The sequence below is a fragment of the Musa acuminata genome, chromosome BXJ2-4 (assembly GCF_036884655.1).
Source record: "Musa acuminata AAA Group cultivar baxijiao chromosome BXJ2-4, Cavendish_Baxijiao_AAA, whole genome shotgun sequence".
Taxonomy (NCBI): Eukaryota; Viridiplantae; Streptophyta; class Magnoliopsida; order Zingiberales; family Musaceae; genus Musa; species Musa acuminata.
The window spans coordinates 43,904,965-43,925,899 of record NC_088341.1 but is presented as its reverse complement, the minus strand read 5'-3'; the positions used below and the strand labels follow the sequence as shown (position 1 = coordinate 43,925,899).

General features: G+C 38.4%; 3 protein-coding genes across 8 annotated transcripts; all 3 read right to left on the bottom strand.

Annotated features, from left to right (window-relative positions):
• Positions 1–1,182: 1,182 nt before the first annotated feature.
• On the bottom strand, positions 1,183–2,907 carry LOC135611124 (phosphoribulokinase, chloroplastic-like). The gene is made up of 5 exons (XM_065106458.1): positions 2,350–2,907; positions 2,157–2,241; positions 1,982–2,066; positions 1,651–1,895; positions 1,183–1,587 (listed from the first exon to the last, which is right to left on the bottom strand). Exons 1-5 carry the CDS (start codon positions 2,898–2,900, stop codon positions 1,336–1,338), a joined length of 1,218 nt encoding a protein of 405 aa, XP_064962530.1. The 5' UTR covers positions 2,901–2,907; the 3' UTR covers positions 1,183–1,335.
• On the bottom strand, positions 2,795–8,727 carry LOC135611123 (bZIP transcription factor 1-B-like). Of its 4 annotated transcripts, XR_010486442.1 has the most exons (13): positions 8,555–8,727; positions 8,406–8,471; positions 8,254–8,340; positions 7,455–7,535; positions 7,283–7,342; positions 7,015–7,184; positions 6,849–6,900; positions 5,852–5,894; positions 5,498–5,775; positions 4,967–5,044; positions 4,759–4,884; positions 4,296–4,677; positions 2,795–3,719 (listed from the first exon to the last, which is right to left on the bottom strand). XR_010486442.1 is itself a non-coding variant. In XM_065106454.1 (12 exons), the coding sequence occupies exons 1-12, from the start codon at positions 8,603–8,605 to the stop codon at positions 4,537–4,539; spliced, it is 1,233 nt and encodes a 410-aa protein (XP_064962526.1). In that variant the 5' UTR covers positions 8,606–8,727; the 3' UTR covers positions 4,110–4,536. The 4 variants fall into 4 exon arrangements, 3 of the variants coding, with proteins under 3 accessions (XP_064962526.1, XP_064962528.1, XP_064962529.1); XM_065106454.1 differs by lacking the exon at positions 2,795–3,719 and having other exon boundaries at positions 4,110–4,677; XM_065106456.1 differs by lacking the exon at positions 2,795–3,719 and having other exon boundaries at positions 4,110–4,677; positions 7,015–7,181.
• A 708-nt stretch (positions 8,728–9,435) lies between these two features.
• Positions 9,436–20,756, bottom strand: LOC103982577 (glycerol-3-phosphate acyltransferase ATS12, chloroplastic). 3 transcript variants are annotated; one of them, XR_010486441.1, is made up of 14 exons: positions 19,936–20,620; positions 19,167–19,264; positions 18,825–18,911; positions 18,642–18,739; positions 17,978–18,035; positions 16,135–16,236; positions 16,005–16,066; positions 15,788–15,898; positions 14,680–14,758; positions 13,426–13,545; positions 13,242–13,355; positions 11,188–11,368; positions 9,779–9,924; positions 9,436–9,720 (listed from the first exon to the last, which is right to left on the bottom strand). XR_010486441.1 is itself a non-coding variant. In XM_009399544.3 (13 exons), exons 1-12 carry the CDS (start codon positions 20,273–20,275, stop codon positions 11,234–11,236), a joined length of 1,404 nt encoding a protein of 467 aa, XP_009397819.1. In that variant the 5' UTR covers positions 20,276–20,756; the 3' UTR covers positions 9,436–9,924; positions 11,188–11,233. The 3 variants fall into 3 exon arrangements, 2 of the variants coding, with proteins under 2 accessions (XP_009397819.1, XP_064962525.1); XM_009399544.3 differs by having other exon boundaries at positions 9,436–9,924; positions 19,936–20,756; XM_065106453.1 differs by lacking the exon at positions 16,135–16,236 and having other exon boundaries at positions 9,436–9,924; positions 19,936–20,660.
• Positions 20,757–20,935: the final 179 nt, after the last annotated feature.

Genomic DNA, 20,935 nt, shown 5'->3' with positions numbered 1-20,935 from the left:
TTGGTTTCAAAATCGACCTTTGCCGATTTGATTTCTTTCTAGAATCATAATCCAAATGTGGCTTACGGTATTGACTGACGACTTTTATGGATAGCTGGCGATACATTTTTGGATTTGCTTGGTCTCCTATTTCGACGCATTTTGGGCACTTTTAGTTTCTGCCACAAAGAATGCAGTCAACTCTACCTGTGATCGATCCTTCCTGTACTCACAAGAGTCGTTTTGGAGGCTGTGAACCGAGATGTACGGTTTGGATCCTTGAATCAAGAGAACTCGTCAATCTAAATGCAAATCGTTGGAGTTTTGGGCCTCCAGAAGAGGGGAACGTGAAGCTTAAGTTTGGTCTTTTGGGCCTCTGACATAGGGAGAGATTGTTGGGCCGACGTAGTGTAGCTATAACGTTATATATTCTAAGATTGGGGTACGCTCACCCTCGGTGACGATAAGAATTCTGACCTCGAAGGATTGGAGGCCAAAAAATATTTTTTTGGGACAAGTTTACCATCCGAGTCGTGTGCGGTAATCCCACAGCGATTCTCGGTACTTCGCCTTTTTTAAAGGACAATAAGCGGTCATTAAGCGATTATTGCCAGGGAGTCTTTTGGTGTCTTTAGGCTTAACTAACTGAGATCCTCTCACCGTTGGTAACAATAAGAACACAGGATTCGAAAGATATGACGTCAAAAAATAAAATTTGAGGTTAATTTGTCATCCCAGTCGCATTCGGTAATCACACCGCGATTCTCCGCACTCAAGCTACTGCCAGAGGGGTATTTTAGTCTTTTTAATCGTTAGCGCGCTGCCATAAGCAAATAGAATCCGCTAACCATCGTAACAACGAGAACACGGAGCTCAACTCGGTAATCACGCGCGCGAGTCACCATACTATTAATCTTCCTTAAGGTTTATAAGCCGGCGTTAAGCTGCATCAGGCAAATCAGAGTCCGCTCACCGTGGTAAGGTTGCATTATGTAAGAGGAACGCCTGCCTGATTTGGGTCACCAGTTTCCATACATTTCTTCTTCGATTGGCTGTTGGCAGAGATCCTACCCAGATTTTGATTTTTTATGCTTTCTTTCGCTTATTTAGATCGCATTTTTGTTTGTGAGACTGTATAGATTGTATTATATTCGGTATCACAACTTAGTATTACAATTACACATCTTTTTCGGAGCTTCTCAATTGATGGAGATCACGTTTTCTCTTCACCTCTCCTGCATTGCGTTGCTATTCCAAGTAAAATCATCGCATGAGTGCGTACAAGTGTAGGAGAATAAACATGCAAAGAGGCACGGAAGAAGACGATGACTGCTTTGGTAAGGGAGTAGTGCAGTCTCAGACTTTGGCTGCCTCAGCAACAGCAGCTGCCCTCTCGGCAACAATCTGCTCGTATAAATCCCTGATCTTCAACCCGACGATCGTCTGAAACAGACCGGTCCCGTTGTTGCTGCCGGGGAAGTCGGAGTGCTTCAGCATCTGCTGCGTCACCTCCCCATAGAACTTGGTGGAGAGGTTGCTCAAATGGCTCTCCACATAGATCAGCTCATCTAACCTGTCGAATTGTCCGTCCATCTCCAACACCGAGACCTGCGCAAGAACCATGAAGATGAGATGACGAGTGGAGAGCGAGAGAGGGAGATGGGGGTTTACCTCATTGGAGTAGTAGGTGTCCGGGGCGTAAGCGAACTTGATGCCAGGGTACGAGCAGGTGAGCTTCCTCCCGCATGGGATCCAAGAGATGGTGGAGCCTTCGTCGAACAGGTAGACCGGGCTGAAGTGCTTCAACCCTTCCTTCATGATCAACCTCACCCGCAACACCTTGCCTTCGTTGTCGTCGGGAATCAACTGCGTCGGGAGAACCTCGACGACGGCATCGGCGTGCTGCTTCTGCGGGTCTGCCAAGAACACCAAGTCGAACGAGTGATCGGTGAGCGGAGGTCAGCTGACAAATGAACGATTCGTCTATGGAAAACGGAGGTACCGATGTATGCATCGAAGTCGGGCTTTCGAGCTTCGATGCTGGCTTTGATGCTCTCGAGACTGTGCCCACGTTCCGCCATGTCTCTCTGCGATTCAAAAGACAGAGTGGATTGAGAGAGCAATTCACTAGTATTATCGACATGATTATGGACTTGGATGAGGATACAGTGACTGACTTGAATCTTCCATGCGAACTTGACCTCATCGCTGATGTCCAAGTAGATGCTGAAGTCCAACAGTTCCCTCACACGGGGATCAAACCTATGGAAGGTGAAAGAATAATCATCAGATCGGTTGCTACATGACAGAGATGGATAGAACGCAAAACTGACACTAAAGCTGCAGAAAGAATCATAGAGGAGAACTCACATGGGGTGCAGACCTTCGATGACCAGAATCTTGGGTGGCCGGATGAGCTCAGGGGGGTCCAACAAGCCGGTGACATGGTTGTAGATGGGCTTGTCAACGGCAACTCCATCCTTGAGAGCCTTCACCTGCTCATACATGAGGTCGAAGTTGTTGGCCCTCGGGTCCAGAGCAGTGACACCCTTCTCCTTCCTCCCGGTTCTGTCCAAGGAGTGGTAGTCATCCAGGCATATGACAGTGGTGGTGTCACTGATCAATGTGTTGGAGTCTGGGTTTCCTCCCTTGGGTGGCTCAGCTGCACCTCCGAACACACTCGTCAGCCTCCTCATGAAGGTGCTCTTCCCGCAGCCCGAGTCTGCTGCCAGCCCTATCACCACCGTCTTAGCCTCAGCAGAGCACGTGACCTCTGAGGTACTCCTCCCTCCTCTCTTGGTAATTCTCCTGCTAGTGAAGAAGATGACCTGCCTTTGGTGGAAGCCCAATGAAGTCTTTGCTGGGCTGGTGATAGAACATGAGTGGAGGGATGGAGTGGTATAGACTGCACAGGTTGCCATTCCCTATGAGCTCAGCTGCAGCTGAATCGAGCCTTTGCTCTTTCCTCCCAAGTTTTTTTGAGGAAAGAAATTGGGAGGTGAAGTCGAGAGAGAGAGAGAGAGCATGAAGATAAAAGAGAAAGTGTGGTCTGACTTCCTCTACTCTTGATGATTTCAAGGGGCAGACCATGAGAAACTGAAAGTTGGTTTCCTATGAAATCTTAATATTTCCAATAACAATTCAAGAAAAATGTATGGCCTGAGATTTTGTGATGGATTTCAGAGGTGTCATTTGTCCTAGTGATTGACAAAAACTGGGGAGCTTATTGAGGTGGGAGTTTGGGTTTCCTATGTGAAGGTTGTCTTCTAGCTTCATCTGACAGTGAAATTAAAAAATAAAAAAAGAAGGAATTTACATGCATTTAAAATCTTCTCTTCGTTTATGAATCCTGCAAACTAGGTGTTTTTGAGGGTTAGGATGCATGGAGATTGCTTGGTGGCCATCTCATGACTCAAGATATGGTCATGCCACATGGCACAAAAAGCATGGCCAGTTGGAGATGAGGGAATGAGGGGTTGGGGAGTCCAAAAGATAATGTTCATCATGCAAGGTGGAAATTAGTCCATGATTTGCTATGAAAGAAAAGAAAAAGACCATACCAGATTGGTCGAAACAATGTTCTTTGGTGCAGGACATTGCATTCAGTAGACATTTGGCAGTAATTGTGTGGGCACAGCAGCTGCAGAGTCTTATGGAAGATGCTTTAGAAGGAACTGCATTCATCCTCCTAAAGATGAAGGTTGCTCCTCAGAATTAACAGCATGTGTAGAACAAGTTTCCTGTTGACCCAAATATTTCAGCTTCAAGTTCTTGGTCGACATTGATGAAACAAAACTAGTAGCAGAGATTAAATGGAAACCAATAACAAATAATAACTTGGAGACCTAGAGATGAAACCTCTCTAATATACAAATTCCTCTCTTAGGAGCAAACTAATTTAGGAGAAAGGGCATTGCACAAGTATTGATTAAACATAGGATGAAAAAAAAAAAAAAAAAAAAAACAGATACCATAATAAAGATTTTGACTTAGTAATCAATAATCCTAAGAGCTTAAGCTTTAACACTTGCAGAAACAGATTTGCAGCTTAAAGAGTAGCAGCTGAATGCTGGCTGAGCTTGTTTGCCCATGCATACAGAGAGAGAGAGAGAGAGAGAGAGAGTACAAGGTATAAAAGCCTGTAACATAGGTATTAGGTTACTGTCAGTACAGACTGTTTCATACTTGTCAACAATAAGGACAATACATAGATCTTTAACTCTATGACATATCTGCTGTAGAGAGACACATTAACAATATCCTCCAGTTACATATCAGTCAATAATAACCATCTCTAACAGTTAGAATTGAAGTACCTGGTGTTGCTCTAAATAATGAGCACTAATTCCAGCATTATACCCGCTGCTTGGCTTGACTGTTAAAAGATGAGTCAAGACAAAAACACCAAAGGGACCATGCTGAAATGTCAGTATATACAATGTGGTACCCAGAAATAAGCAACTGCATCAATTTTTCATGTCAATCTATTAGGAGGTAGGGCACTGTCATGATCTAGTCAGGCTTAGACTTGAGGAAATTACTGTAGAAGTTGCTGTTTTATTGATCAATCTGATTATTTTCTGATGGCCCCGATGGTGGATCAGAATCCATGTTCCTCTGGACGTTGTCATCAGCATGTTGGCTTCTCTCCTTGATTATCAAATCTTCTTTTTCTTTTGTTGTTTCCCCAGTTCTCTCCTGCAAAACTGTCCCTATCATTTCTGCAGCATGATATTGCAGGCAGAACAACAGCTTCCCAATCAAGATGTACTTTATTACCTTCAGAGTGGCATTTAATGCAACAAGTGCATCGTATTCTTTCTTGATCTGCACTACTTCTGCTTGAAGAGCAGCATTCTCATCTCTTAGAGCCTCAACACGCTGAGCCAATTCTTCATACTCTGCCTGGAAGTAGCATCTCAAAACCAATGAGAACCATCGTCAAAAGTTCATTCAAGGATTTCCATGTTCTCTAGATGAGTTATACCTGCTTGCGCAATCTCGACCGACGTGCAGATTCCCTGTTTGACTGCTTTCTCCTCTGCCTTTTGAGTTCTCTTTCATCCTGACTTCATAAAAGACCCAAACATTAATACGATAACACAAACATCGAGAAGCCATTTCCAGATCACAAAGGCTAGTAAGTTGCAGCAAATATAGGAGAGGAAATAGAAATCACCAAAGCAACAAATTAGTAACAAAAAGCTGCAAATTGCTCAAGATACACTGAAAGGGAATAAGGCACCATTTCTATTTTATAAAAATAAAGACTACTTTGGAATTGTTATAGTGATTATGGCCAGATGGAAAAACATTTACTTCACAGCCAGCAAGAAAGTTCTGGTTGGTAGTATCCAATCTCCATTATAAAGTCATAACAAACTATGAAGACTCATGACATATACTGTTTCATGAACAACAAAACAGATGTTGATCATCGAGTAAGTAACCTCTTGGATAACGAATTGATGATTAATGCAAAAAAATAAGACAACTAACACTAAAGCTGAGAAAAAACCTGTTGCCAAATATCTGATGGAACCTTCTCAGTGGCCCCAACAAGTGCACCGGAAATCATGGCTCCTGTAGCTGCTGCTGCAGGGACCTTCCCATGCTCTGGAGGAATGGCAGATGTTGGAGAAACCCAGTAATCCATCCCTATACTCAAGTTTGTGGTGGGACCAGCAACCACTCCAGGTACTCCAGCTGGTAGCATATGCATAATTGGCATTGTCTGATGTGATGTTGCCCATGTTGGTGCAGTGATCACACCATTTGTGCCATTTCTGGATATCTCTGCAATAACACATGGACAAAGTTCCATGGGAAAGAGTTTATCAAATTAACTAGGTACAAATTTTGAAATGCCTACCATCTAGAAGCTCCTGTTTGCCTCTCGTTTTTTGTTCCAAGTCCTACACAATTTTATTGTACATTAATACTTAATCACTAAAAAGTTCATTTTACCGATGACGATGTATGGAGCACAAACTTTACATGTAAAAGCTGTTTTTGTCAACCCACAAGAAAGATAACACATATGCACATATATCATCCCAATATTTAATGCATGTATGAGAACAAACTTGGCAGTTCACGAAATAAAAATTGAGAACTCGAAAAGAAAATTAAAAAAAGAAGATAGTCAACCATCAGATTTTAACAAGATAGATTAATCAAAATATCCTCACAATATGGGGCTTGCCTCAAAAGGTTGTATTTTCCGATCTATTGCTAAAAATGGTAGATCCTCAACCAAAGCAAGTACATTTACTCCTAGGCCACCACATCATTAGATTTTTACATCATGGCAAGTTGATGTTTATCTGTTTGGCCTTCTCTCTTATGATACAAAAATTAATTATATTAGAACTACATCTTATTGACCCATTATGGCCTTATTTCAAAGTAGCTGATGATAAAGCAAATGCTAAAATTGTCATTAGAAAAATTTAAAAGATGTATTCTTCCTCTAAGAAAATGACAAATCATAACTGCAACACCAGTTCCTTAAAATGATATTTCTTTTTTCCCAGTCAAATTTTTTGAAGTTTACTGCACTGATATTAAGTTTGACTATTCAAAACATATAAAAAATATTGTTTAATACTACTCTTTCTTCAAGTTGTAACTATTTTGGACACCTTTTGGCATTCTGGTGTTGTAGTTCAGTGCTCCGAGATATTATGTTGTCGTGATGCCAACACAACAGTAATTTTTAGTAAGATTTGACATGCAACTACATGCGGGAGACACAGCACTGTTAACCATATAATTTCCAATATAACCACGTGTTTTTGTTACATGGTGTAGAACTTGTGTTCTATTAAAAAAAACAATTAGCAAACAAAACAGGAAGAATGGCTCACGTCCTCAGATTTTGCATCACTTCCTTCGCTTGAATCATCACTTCCACTATCACTGATGGAAACAATAGATTTACATTAAAAATATTCCAAACAAAATGCATAGAATACACGATGAAATCAGAGCACAAAGATAACAATTAAAATAACCAGGCTAACATATATCTACCTTTGCGACAAGACTCTGTCACCTGCAACTGAAGTTTTATCTGGCTCATTGCTGTTCTTCCCTGCTATTATGTTCAAACTTCCAAGACTTCCTTTTAACCTTTGAATAGAATTCCTTTCCTTACCCTCGGATGATTTAATATCTCCTTCTGTGATTGCAGGCACACTCTTCTATGATTTGCAGAAGAACATGGCACATGATTTCACTACCCATGTAGTAACTGTTGAATTATAACTAACTTGATAGCTTGGGTTAGCAGGTAACTTACACAAGTTTCAGCACTGCCATTAGGGTAGGTCATAGCATAAGGACTAAATGGTTGTGAACCCTGCCCACAGTTTAACAAGTGGAACAAGTAACTAGTGGTTGCTTTGGAGAAAACATATTAGGTATATTAAAAGAAAGAAATCTTGGTTTAGTTGTATTCCAACAATACGTACAGGTGGCACAGATGGCTGTGTATATATTCCATGAGGATACATAACATATGGAGGTGGAGTCCCATAAGGCGGCAAAAGGTGCTGTACAGAGGAAAGGATAATCATAAATATATTTAATTAGTGTATCATAAATTCATAATTGAGATACATAAAAAAGTGAAGCCCACTTTACTTCCATTTGAAATTGGCACCATATCCATCATATTCACTCACTCTTTTTTTTTTTTTCCTTTACATTTTAGGTGCTTAAAGCCTTGGTACAACAATAAAGTTTCTCAATTGCAACCTGGGCGAACAAAGTTTGAGTAATGGAAGAAGATCCTTTATTAGTAGGGGTAAGCCCCTCCACAAATTGGTAGGAGCCTTATGCATTGGACTCGTCCTTTTTTTATTTTAGGTGTTTAAAATTTACACTCAGACTACCCATAGGCTAACATGACAAAATCCAACTAATCATGCAAAAAAAAAAAAGACAGATGAAAAGGTGAAAGAGATCGCTATATACAGCAAAACCACAAACAAATTGTCACACATTATCTTATGTAACAACCAGAGTGGAGCATATAAGCAACATCCAAGCTAGACAGTGCATAACTACCCATGCAACAATGTTGCCTCAATGAGCTTTTCTTAACATGCCATGCCTTATCCTCTCTCCCATTATAGATCTAGCCTCATACGCAACCAACACAAAATGCAAATCACATTAACTTTACTGCATTCAAGAGCTTCCTATAGATTGTGACAAACACAACCAACCAGCTTAAAGGGAAAAGGTAAAGAATAGACAAAAGAGTACCTGTGCTCCCCACATGTATGGATGAGCCTGAGGGCTTGATACCACTGGTGAATGGAAGAAGCCATGTGGAGGAATGGACGGGTATGCCTATTTGAGTAACACGAAAAATTACTAGGTCATGGTGACATCAAAAGAAAATTCCTAATTATCACCTGAAATCCAGACCATTCCGGATAGACTGCTGCACTGGGGCTAGAGCTCGTTGCCGGCGGATGCTCCTGAGCAGAACTTTTTCACTTTAGATGCAAACTAAACCATCTAATCGAACCCATTTAGCAATTGTAAGAACAGAACACGGTACCAGCGCAACTGATGTTCTCGGTCCCTTGGTGTCTGCCTCGCTGCCTCCCATTGTCCAACACGTATCCTTCTACCTTTAGCCACTGACGCCCTAGTTTTGCTTTCGTTGTTTCTCTCTGTATCTCGCTCTCAAGCCATTTTATTTTGTGGAGAAAACTGGCGCAGAGAGACGAGAGAGAGAGAGAGAGAGGCGAGGGGAAGTCGCTTTAAGGTCTTTTGTACTCTTGTTATTCGTACCAAGATACGTATCACACAGCATGGGACAAGTATACGACGCTACGCTACTAAAAATTGGGTGGGGCCGAATGTAGTGTGCGTTAGCATTTGTAATATCACAATGAGCGTATTGTCGTCGTCAAGATTTATAGCAGTTAAGAATTAGGAACCTTAACGAGTTTTAAACGGCTGATATCTAGAAAATATTAAAGATTATATTTTAATGCTTAAAGCATTACGTCATGTATAATAAAGGTTTGCTAACTAATTATAAAGGGTGATGACAGGAATGTTATAATCATACATCAACCACGATAAGGATTAAATAAAGAAGAAGCGACCATTAATCATTTAGAATTAGCATAATAATAAGAGCCATCCCCATTTTTTTTTTAATATTTATTTTTTAATGATCGAACATTCTTTTTTGATTTAATATATTCGATAAATTGATGAGACATCTAAGTTGATTAGTATATTATTACACATAGATCTCGAATCTAAGTGTGAAAATCCACTTAAAAAAAAAAAAAACATATGAAAGAGTGCTAGGACACACAGAAAAATCTCATGTTAATTTATCACTCATAATAGGATCTATTTGAAACGTCAGAATGATCTTTGTAATACCTACTCTGGCAAATAAATTAATGATCGCAACAGTCGTAAGTCTGAATGCCGTAATCCAAATCAACAAACTCGAGTTGCATAACGTGTAACAAAAACCTGGGCTGTATCGGAACAAAACTATTACACTTGGACCCAAGAAGCAAAGAATGTCATATCTGATACACGGGGATACACGAAATATATTTGTACAGAAAAATGGTTTGTCTTCATACAATTTGTTAGATGTTTGAATGCTCATAAAGACTTGAACTGCAGCAGTTTTTGTAAAGCTGAATCCTCCCTCGTTGATGCACTACTACTAGCCTCCTCGTAGCAGCCCCCCTACGCATGTGGAAGAGTAAGTTAGCGATGAGTTGAGTCGATGCAAGTAGCGTTTTACCTTGAGCGCCGGTAGGTAATTTTGTGCACCCACGCCCAAAAGGCTGCAGAATGTTCATATGCAGGTCAGTGCTACGCTATCGATGGGTTAACCAGCTGCAAGGCCGCCAGTGGAATTAGTGCAAATATTTAGGATGGGAAATGGATCTGCCGATCAAAAGAAGAAACATTACTATGAATTAGTCTCCAAGAATGTCACAAAAAGTCGATAGAAATTAATGAATTCATCAACAAGCAGAATGTCATAAAAGAACCACCATTTCATGGAATCCACAAGAGTAGATACCCAGAGTCTCAAATGATGTATGCTAGGTTGTAAAATCATGCTGTTAGAAACCACTGTTCCCGAATGATACATAGTGTCTATTCTTGTTGTTGCTCTTCTATATTGTGTCTTTTCGGTCATTTTAAATAAACAGGAAAAAAGAAAACCAGTTGAAGTTAGCACGAACATTTGTTTGGATGTTACTGATGTATGATATATGTATAGGATTTGTCCTGATCATAGAAACACGAGATGTACAAAGTGAGAGCGGAAAGAAGTAGAAAAATGTAATTGCTTCAAACTTAATGTGGTTATAAAACTCTAAACAGACTTTAAATAGCCAAGAAAGTTTACATGTAGCAGTCGAGACTCAACAACTTGATTAAGTTCTTTTTCCAGCGTAAATTTATTCAGGTCACAATATTGAACAAGAAACTCCAGCTTAAATTAGTTAACACATCTTTCCAGTAGCTAATTTCAAAATCTAAAAGTGCATAGATTTTTGCTAGCATAAAATATGAAAATGTACGTCAACTATTTAACTACTTAGCCAACGCCAATTCATGATGGCAAAGAAAAAAAAAATCCTCCACTTTGCAAGTCCTAAAACATTTTTCAAGTCACATGGTTATAAATAACAATACACCATTAAAATCAGGAAAGCATCATGTCACTATGATCATGGCCGATGTAAAACAGTATAGCTATCATCTATGGTTCTATTTATATGTTCTCTGCTTATGGCTCTTAGCACATCACTTGTCTCCAATCTCTATCCTCGTGATCAATTCGTCTGGATAGTTTGTGGCAATTGGTTTTCACTTTTCAAAAATCACCATTAATTCCTCTACTTTAAATGAACATATCCCAGCCCGAATTTGAACCTTTATATGATCCTAGGAAAGAACAGGTCCCCACTAATTGTAGTTAACACATTGAGAGAGAAATATTTAACTGTTCTATGGCAAGTTGAAGAATCAAATTGGATTACTACATGCTCAAGTGATCAATACATACCAAACCTCTCATAAATATCGTGAAAAGCCTGAATGTGAAAATTCTACAAGTGCTTATGACATGCAGCTTCAAATAAATTTATCAAAAGATAAACAAAACGACTCCTAAATTTGTCCAAGGTCATGTACCTGTAGTTACGACAATTTTAAGCAAGAAAACCTCTGAAAGAGAGATTCAAAACCATGGTTGTGAAAGTGAGACGACGGAGTTTGATGCATTTAGTCCTTGACATCCATATATAGCAGCTTTAAGCACACTGTACTGCTTAATCACGGAATCATACACAGCCTGAGAAAAAACCTCCTTAGCCTGCAAAGCCAAATGCTGACATGAGAACCAACATGATGGGTAATGATTGATAGACTGCTTATCTTCAATTGAGACAGTGCATTCATACAATGGGTTATTATTGTATTCTAATCCAACAAGAAAATAAAAAGTTGTGCTAATAAATAACAACAAAGACCTCGATGAGAAAGTATCAGGAAAATTTTACCACAAAAGAAAAAGCTCACTTAACAGGTATGCATGATAATATTTCTTAATGAGAATAATCTATTAGCCTTTCCAAGATAGTCTTGGACAAAAGAAGTTGAACAATTTGAGAAGTGATAAGTTGAAGCAAAGAACATCCAAGTAGAAGAAAATTTTTAGCATTAAATGTATATTTGACCAGATTCATATCAAGGAGGCTGCCAAAAAGTATTTAAAGTGGCTTTATGGATTAGAGTATACACATTTTTCTCAAACTACTAAGAAGCTATAAAAGCCTAAAAAGTAAGGCATTAGATATACACTCAAGACAGGCACCATAATTCACAAGAACAATTTCAAAATGATAATTAGTTGCTTTGATAACCAAGTTGTTGAAATATCTAAACATGCCTAAAATATATCAACCATAGCAGATGATATAACTCACAAGTACGAATTTCCAAGCAAATAAGCAATAGCCAAAATTTGCCAAATGTAACACAATGATATCAAAATGAACTTTCATCACGCTTCTATTGAGCATATTCCGTGTTTAAATAGTGAAATTTGGAGCCAGAGTCATGTTGCTCTTTTGCAACTTTAATTTCAAGGATCTGAGTCATGAAAATAACTTTGCTTGCAAGGCTCACTAGGGAAAGACTGCACAAAGTTTAAGCCTCCCTAGCAAGGTATGCAATACCGTATTGTACCGGTGTTTCGAGGTTGGCGTGGTACGGTACGGTACCGGTGTACCGAGCGATACACCAGGGCATACCGAACGCTACACCTTGGTGTATCGAATAATTTTATATATTTTCTTTATTACTGCAGCACTGTAGCACTACTACGGTGTAATACTGTAGCACTGTAGCGGTACCAGGCGGTCCACGTACTGGTATGCCGTCGGACCGGTACGTACCGCCCGTACCGGGCAATACCATTCGGTACTGCATACTATGCTCCCTAGACCAGTCATTAGTAGGAGTCTCATGCACCATACCACTCTTTGTTTGCATATCCTATATTTGCAACAAATGCCTATCAGAATATGTGCAAATATCCTATCAAATAAACTGTTGATGCACATTTTTTTCAACATAAAAAGGAGATCTTTTGTTACAATAGAACTTTGAGCTGAGGGCGGACATGTCCAAGGCATAGTCACCATAGCATCGGTCATATGGAGTCATATGGTATCTACAAATGGGTAACACACAAATGACAGCAGAATAAATCTCCTTTTAAATAAAAATTAACTAAACAAACATGATACAATCCCCAAAAGGATGTGTACACTTATCTTATGGCCATTCAATTTACTTCCTACTATAGTAATTCCTTGATAATTCCTTAAATAGCTCATCTTCTCCAAAATTTTCTCTGAATGTACCTCAGAATTTAAATTGTAGCACATGAATTATAACTGTGTCCTGCATCCTACGATTGTTGAAGTTAATTTGCATTGATTTACACCTGATGGATCTTCTTCATGACAAATCTATATAGATTGCAAAGTCAGAAATTGTTAAATAGAAATCTAGCTCACATTGGCAATTCAATTCTACAAATTAACATAAGCATCAACCAGTATTATCCCTAATGGCAAGAAATGATTTAATATCAGAACAAGCACATCAGCACAGATAACAACAACAATAGCATCTGTACTTCATGATCTGGATAGTAATGTTAAAATTTTATCACTGACCATTTCAGGGTTCTCACAGCCAGCTGTGATTTCATCGTAGTTCATTTCAGGAGCCACCGATAACCCAATTCCATGAAAAGAAATTTTTCTTCTCTCGCCAATTTGCTTTTCTACCTACAGAGAGCATATGATAAAGAAACACAACATAGTGTGTAAATCTAAACCACAACTCCTAGGTAAATACCTCTGGTGGTGGAGGCATGACCTCATAACACAGCATTGCTAGGGGATATATGTGCCCTACTACACCAGAATGGTCCACCAGCCTCCTCATATTGTCCACTGAAGATGCATCAAATGGCGCCTGCACTCAATATTATCAGTACAAGTAACGTAATGACAATTAAGGAAATGAATACAACCATGAGTCAACAGAAGGATAATGGTTTTCTGATAACCTCTAGTGTAGAACAACAAGAAAATGCTACACAAAAGTGTTTCATTTGATTCTTCTTTTGAAGTCATTTATCTATCTTCTAAGAACCTTTTTACACTGTGATCTGCATTAGATGGATATTTTCAATGCCCAACTTTCTTCTGGGTAACTTCTTGGTCCAATTGGCCAACTAAAACACAATTACAACCAGATAACCCGAGATCTGATTTTGGCCTAGTGTAGGATACGATAGGAATATATCTAGGAACCCACATGATAATGACTGATCTGTTGTAGCATATGCTTAGGGGTTTATTTCTAGGAGTAGGTTGCCACCTAAAACCTTTTACACATGCTCCTAAATATTGTGTGTAAAAAAAAACCTCTCAAGTTGAACAAGGTCGCCAAAGTGGAATCGCTCGTATGACTCAGTGCCTTGTATTGACATAGCCCTCCTCCTAAAGCTAATCCTAGGAGATTCCACGTGGTCCACACCTCGATGGCCTGGCAATCTCACATAATAATAGTTGAAGGATATCGATACAGCTTTTAGAACAAATAAAGAGTGCACAATTACCAGAGTTCAAGAAATTACTTGCATTACAAGATAGATGAATATAAAGAACCATAGTATTTTATATATCTAATTGGTAAGTGGCTTCTCAAAAAAATTAAGGATAATTAATTAATGTGTGCTTTTAACAAAAGAGAAATTATATTAAAATTGATAGAAATATAAAAGGATGTAACAGTAAACAAGGCTCCTGCCGATGCAGGATATGAGTAGGGTCAATGCACGCAACTTACTATTTAGAGAGGTTATTTTTGTGACTTAAACCCTAATTTTTCATATCATAATAGATCAACATTACCATTGTACCAAGGCCTGGCCTTGATAGCAAAAGTAATTAAAATATGATGAATATAAATTATCAGCATGAAATATTATGTTTTAGCAAAAAAAATATTACGTTTTGTATTTCAAAGCTAAAATATAATGAAATCAATCACAAATGAAACAAATCAAATAGGTGATGCACAATTGTATTTGAAAGAACATACTGGATGCCACTGCCCTGTAAGTGGATCAGGCCTATCCCTACCACCGCTCGGTGCAATCCATATTACCTGTGAACCCCTCCTATATTTAATAATATTAAGTTAGAACATAGAAAATACAAGTAGAAAATAAATACAGTGAATTGGATTTTATAAGATGGACAAATAGACAAAATTATGAAATTTACCAAGCAAGATATATCGATAAACCACAATGCATTATATGCTCAACATGTATGACTCATTTTTTACAGAAAAAAGACAATGACAGAACTCATTTAATGCTAAAGTTGTCAAGAAATCATCGCACGTTCAGGAGAACTCAAGAGGTCCACAGATTGCAGGTATAGTCATTGTGCAAATGCACATGCAAATTAGCAAAAACCATTGCCTTAACACAAGATCTGATCAGATAGTAGACGAAACAGTAAAGAAAACAAGCATCAGATCTATCAAAGCAAAACCAAAAATTGTCCTTGATAATTGAGCAAGCTTTTTTTTACTAGGGTCAATGGTAATGCATCTATCATAATCAATTTGGCTATTTATCATTTAAGACAACTGTTATATCAGCATCGCCTAAACAACTTCTTCTAGCATGTACACAGCCATGCTGACCTCAGCACATGCAAAAACCCTTTAGAACAAGATTAATTTTTGTCCGTCATAAAATTGATAATCGTAAATGCATAGCAATTGATGTTTTGATGACAGAGGAAATGAACTTTTGAGTGCCTATAAATAGTAGTCATGTCATATCCTCATATAGGTGTGATTCTATTAATTAAGGTAGAGAAAGGTCTGATGGGGAATTAAGGAGGCCAATTATCTTTCAAATCATTCTTTTCATAGAGATCTCAAAACTCCAAATTCTAGGCCATGTCATATCATATCTTCTATTGCCTAAATTATTCACCTGCCATCTTCATAACACTCACAAACATAGGATGCATTTGTTTACAGATGAAAGTATTCTTTGTCATGTGTTCTTTGATAAAAGAGAAAGACGCCGAACAAACAAAAGAAGTCCAAGTTCTGAAAACATTTATAAGAATAACGAGAAACAGAATAGACTTCGCTTTATATAAATATCATAAAAACACAAGCAAACCTCAAAAGCAAAGCCATTTCCTTTAGGCTTCGGGTATTTGCTCTCCGTTTCATTTCAACAAGCTCAGGAATATCATGCATGTGCTTCTTTGAGTACACACAGATAAGATTTCTGGCAGTCAAGAACACATTTCTACTGGTATAAGTGCCTTAAATTAGCTGCAAAATTGTACTACAAGTATTTACAGCATTTTGGATCAAAAAAGAAATCGAAGCACCTTCCCATGCTAAAGGGCTTGCAAAGTGGATCTGTAACAACTCTATCTCCTGCCACAAAAACCTGAAGTATAAAACACATCACTTTAATAGCACAGAAATACATACAGCACAAAATGAAACTCTTATTACCATTTTCTCAATAAAATATGAATTTGTTCTTTCAAGCAACAATGAAATGAATGCTGGATCTGGTTCTGTCTGATGGTTGGAGAACAAAACAATGTTATGGCCCTACATAATACAAAAGATTCTTATTCTCAATATCAAGCAACCAGAGAAGAAATATAATTAAAAGCACAAATAGCTCGAGGATCTAAGTTGTTGCAAGATGATGATATAGTTATTCCAAAATTTTAGGAAGAATTTAAAAGAAATAAATGGAGGAACAAGGCCTTCAACTCATGAAATCAATCCTTCACATCTATCTTGAATCATGTTATCATGCACTTGTCCAAAAGCCAAAAGGACAAAAGCAAAAATGACATAATTGATGCACAATATATTTAAAATGAAGCATGTAACCATTATTGACAAAGGACTGCATGTCACTATATGCCTATGCAATACATAACAAAAGAAATAACAAATAACTGTCTCATAGTATATTTAACATGAAGCTTATAGGAGTATTACACAAATGTATGTCTACGAGCTAAGCATGATAAAACCACCATGATAGGATATGGCCCTCCTATTGGGACATTCTTCAAAAGGAGAATAATCCACGTCCCAAAGAGGAACAAGAGAGGAGAAATCACTACTTATCTACCACTACTTTGTTGCCCAAAAAATATAAGCAATATCAAGCATGATTTTTAGGTCTTACAAGCTTTGCAGAAAAAAATGTTACCCCACAAATTCCTACAAAAATAAAACTGTGGAACTTCCAAATTATGATTCTTATTAGGTAAACAACTTTTCTAACATCAACACATTTGAACTCTTAGGCACTACATAAACTTAAAAAGGACTTCAAAAAATCCGTGGACTAACTAGAAAATTGAAGATGAATACCTGTGAAAAAATCACAAGAAAATGAAAATCTTAAATTTTATCTTAGTCTAACTAGGAAACCAACTAGAAACTAATCTAAAATTAGCTCTTCTCTTTCCAATTTGAGATTGCAGTCAATGGATGTCATCCAAGCCAATGTCTTGCTTGGTCTTGGCCACAAAAAGAGTGGTTTAGGGTTCAGCCATTCCGTAACACAGTGGATGCACATGTTGTCAGGATATCATAGTATAGAGAAAACATACTACAGTATGGTAACAAAGTTGGAGTCCTCTATCTTAAGCATATTAAACAACTAATAGAAACATATGGATATGATGAATAATAGTGTTAAGTGTTAACAGAGCTCAATGCTAGGAAACATTTGCAAAATCGATCCCAGATTAAGGAAATCACTAGACAATTCTAACAATAATGGTAACAAGATGCCAAGTGTTATTTATGTAATTTTCAACCTCAATATTAACAGCACACATCATCAATTTCACCAAGTGGTACCAGCTATGGTGAATGAAATGACTATAATACCAAGCAGGAAGTAACGTGTACATACATAATATGCAAATCCCAGTAAAAGCTTTTTCAATAAATGATTAGTAATAAAAACTATTGCCACATTTGAAGTACCAATTGAAGTTCAATTTAGGAAGTTGTAGGGCATAAAATAAAACAGGTTAGTAATATCATTACAATCATAACTTGAACCTAATTTACTGAAAGCATTAACAATATAATCTCGTATAAAATTTGGATGCAATGAAGCGACAAACAGCTGAAGCCTTTCTAAGACAATATTTTTTCCAAGAACAAACATTATTTGATATCAAAAGCTTACATTATTAGTCATAGCATGTAATACCTCAAACAAAATCAAACCGGAAATTCTAGTGAGTACATCATAAACTTTAGCAACGAATAGTTGATCAGCAATAATGATTAATCATCAATGATAAGCGTGCACCTTCTTAAGTTTCTCTTCCATGTCAAAGAAAAGGGAGAGGTTGCCAATGAATGATGTTCTGAGGACAAAAAGAAAATGAATTAAATGTCATCAATTTACTGAAAAAAGATCAATTCTCAACACCAGAATTCAGTCTTAAAAATTAAATACTTGATTTATGGAATTCTCAAGGCTCTGGTGATGTATGTCATGTGTGTTACAACAAAATGATTATTTTTTGGCTCTAAAATCTGTACAAATGGAAACCTCCCAGTCTTATTCAAATTGAATAAAAACACAATAATATGATAACTGTTGCTTCATATGACAAAACATCAAACACTAACTTATTCTGATGTTGGTATTCTTGCCAACTCAGTTCCAGGCAAGAAACATACTTGCTGGTAAAAATAAAAGGTCGAGATAAATGAGAAGATTCAACTCTGTTAATTGCTCAGTTTAAGCACATGCAAATTGCAAGAAAACCTCAATTAATTTCATTAAGAGAATGTGCAAATAATGACAAATAACTGTCAGTTAAACAATCGAGCAATATTTTCCCCACATTACAATCATAGACTCACAGCTCAGCTGATCTCAATCAGGATAAAATTTTGTGCAGGTGTTCATAAGCTAACTAGAGAATTTAACAAGGCATACGCAAAAGTGCAGATTTTTAAACCACCTGAAATCTATCAATGGTCGGACATAATTTTGACCAAACATGTAGTAGTCAAAAGGCTCTCGTATTGCCTTATGATAAGGGCAAAAGCTAAAGGGATCCTGCAAGTGATACAGAGATACTTATTGAGAACACTGACAACATAGTCTAAACAGCTACAAAACAATTAAAGGTGAATGCCAAGACCTCAACATCCAAGAGAATACGATCAAATGCAACAGCCATATTGGATAGTATGATCTCGGTAGCATTAGGAACTCCACTTTGCATAACCTGAAAGTTACATATATACAGATTTTTCATGTAGTGCCCCTTTCAATGTGGGGCCAGTCTACTAACTAAAAATATAGTACAAAACAAATTCCTCCTCTAGACAAAGAAAAAAAAAAGATCAAGAGCAATAATCCACTCACATAAATATGTTTAACTTCTTTAGGCCTACATATTATTTCAAATTTTCAAAAACAATTTCTACTAAGAATGTCTCCTATCTTTCAGAGAATATCTGTATTTCAGAGCTGAACTTACAGCATCACGGTAGTTATAATAGAGTTCTTCCAGTTTTGTAGCAATGTCTGAAGAAAGGTTTCCAGCTTCAACTTCCTTGCTTATACAAAAAAGTAGCTCTGCAGATAATAACAAATGAAATAAAGTTGTCACAGTAAACTTCAAGACCTCTTTTTTTTGTTTTACAAAAGCAATAACTCCGTTCCCAGTGGTAATGTTCTTTTAATTTGAAAGACAAAACATTGCCAGCACGGTGTCGGGCTAATGTTCTTTTAATTTGAAAGACCACAAAGCAGAGACAAATTTTCGTCATGTCAATGACTTAACAACCTAGAGGTGTCAACTTAATCAGGCATCTTTTTGTCAATTAGAAATTTAACAAAATTCAAGAGGTTAACTTTCCCAACCCTCAAGGATGTAAACTCAAGTGCGCTACTACATGTGACGCTCCAAGGACTGATTGTTATCTATGGTACACTGAAAGAGAATTGTGGAGATTTTGAACTTACTCTTGCTTTGGGAAGTTTATCCATCATGCATGCCAAATCAAGACAGGTGGACAAAGCTTCGTACCAACTTGTGCAAATTGGGATTAGAGTGTTAACTAAAGTTTTGGCAATTTAAATAGAACACAGAGAAATCGTACTCTTGACAAAGATAGCACACACAGTATTCCCAAACTAACACCTAACATTCTTTAAAGTTTTGTCATCAATTGAAGCAACCATATTGGAAAAAAAGCAAGAATAGCATCCAACAAACAAACAAGGAAACCAATAACAAGTCGCACCTTCTTCATTCCGAGCCCTAAGAAAACACCTAGAACGTCCGACCTCCTCTTCTGCCCCCATATCGGAGGCAAGAACCGCCCTTCGGATTACGCCCCTCCAACACTTCCCAACCGGTTGCACCATCGCCCTAGCCTTCGAGCCGCGGATCTCCCGCCCCCGTCTCGACCGAGCCGGACAATGCAACCAAATGCCGCCCCCAAAACCCGAATCAACAGAAGAACCAGGAGTAACCGGAACCCCACCTTCCGCCAACCATCCAGTAGTGCGAATGGGAGCGGAAAGCTTCACGGCCGACGACGTCGCCGTCCAATAATTCAGTGAAACAACGGAAGAACTCATCAGTCGTCGGAAAGATCGAATCCCGTATCAAGAAATCGCATCGAGTTCTTGAGAAATCCCTAAAATCGCTTCGAACCCAAGCACAGCGGAGCGGAGAAGAGAGAAAGGTGGGGAACCGGTCGGTTAAATTGGAGGGGAGGAGATTTATAGCGAGCGGCTGCCACACGTTCATTGGTCGATCCAAAGGTTCGATTCGCGAGCCGTATATATATAGGAAATTAAAAAGAAGAAAATAATTTATTTATGCGGGGAGGAGCGAACAAGGGAAGACGAAATCATCTCTTTCCCACGTAAGAGGAACGATGACACAGGTGGATTCCGACGGCTGGAACGTTAGTCCGCGCTTCTTTTGTTTGGGCATATGACGGTGCGATGGGATAGGCCTATCTGCAGTGACAGGTGGTGGTTGGGCAGCCACCGAGAGGTGGCGGATAAGCTCAACGGATACGACACTCCTGACCGTCTGATTGGGATGCTCGTCGGCTTGATCCCGACTACTCAGCGATGGCCTGTAAACGAGGCTCGAGTTCGTCAAAAACCATGTCACGCGGTAGAGGTCGCAAGGCAATAACCAAAGGGATTGACATGACAAATGGTCTGCCTCGTCGTTATACCGAACCCACTTCCTGAGAAACCTCAATCATCCAGATTTGTTGCAGT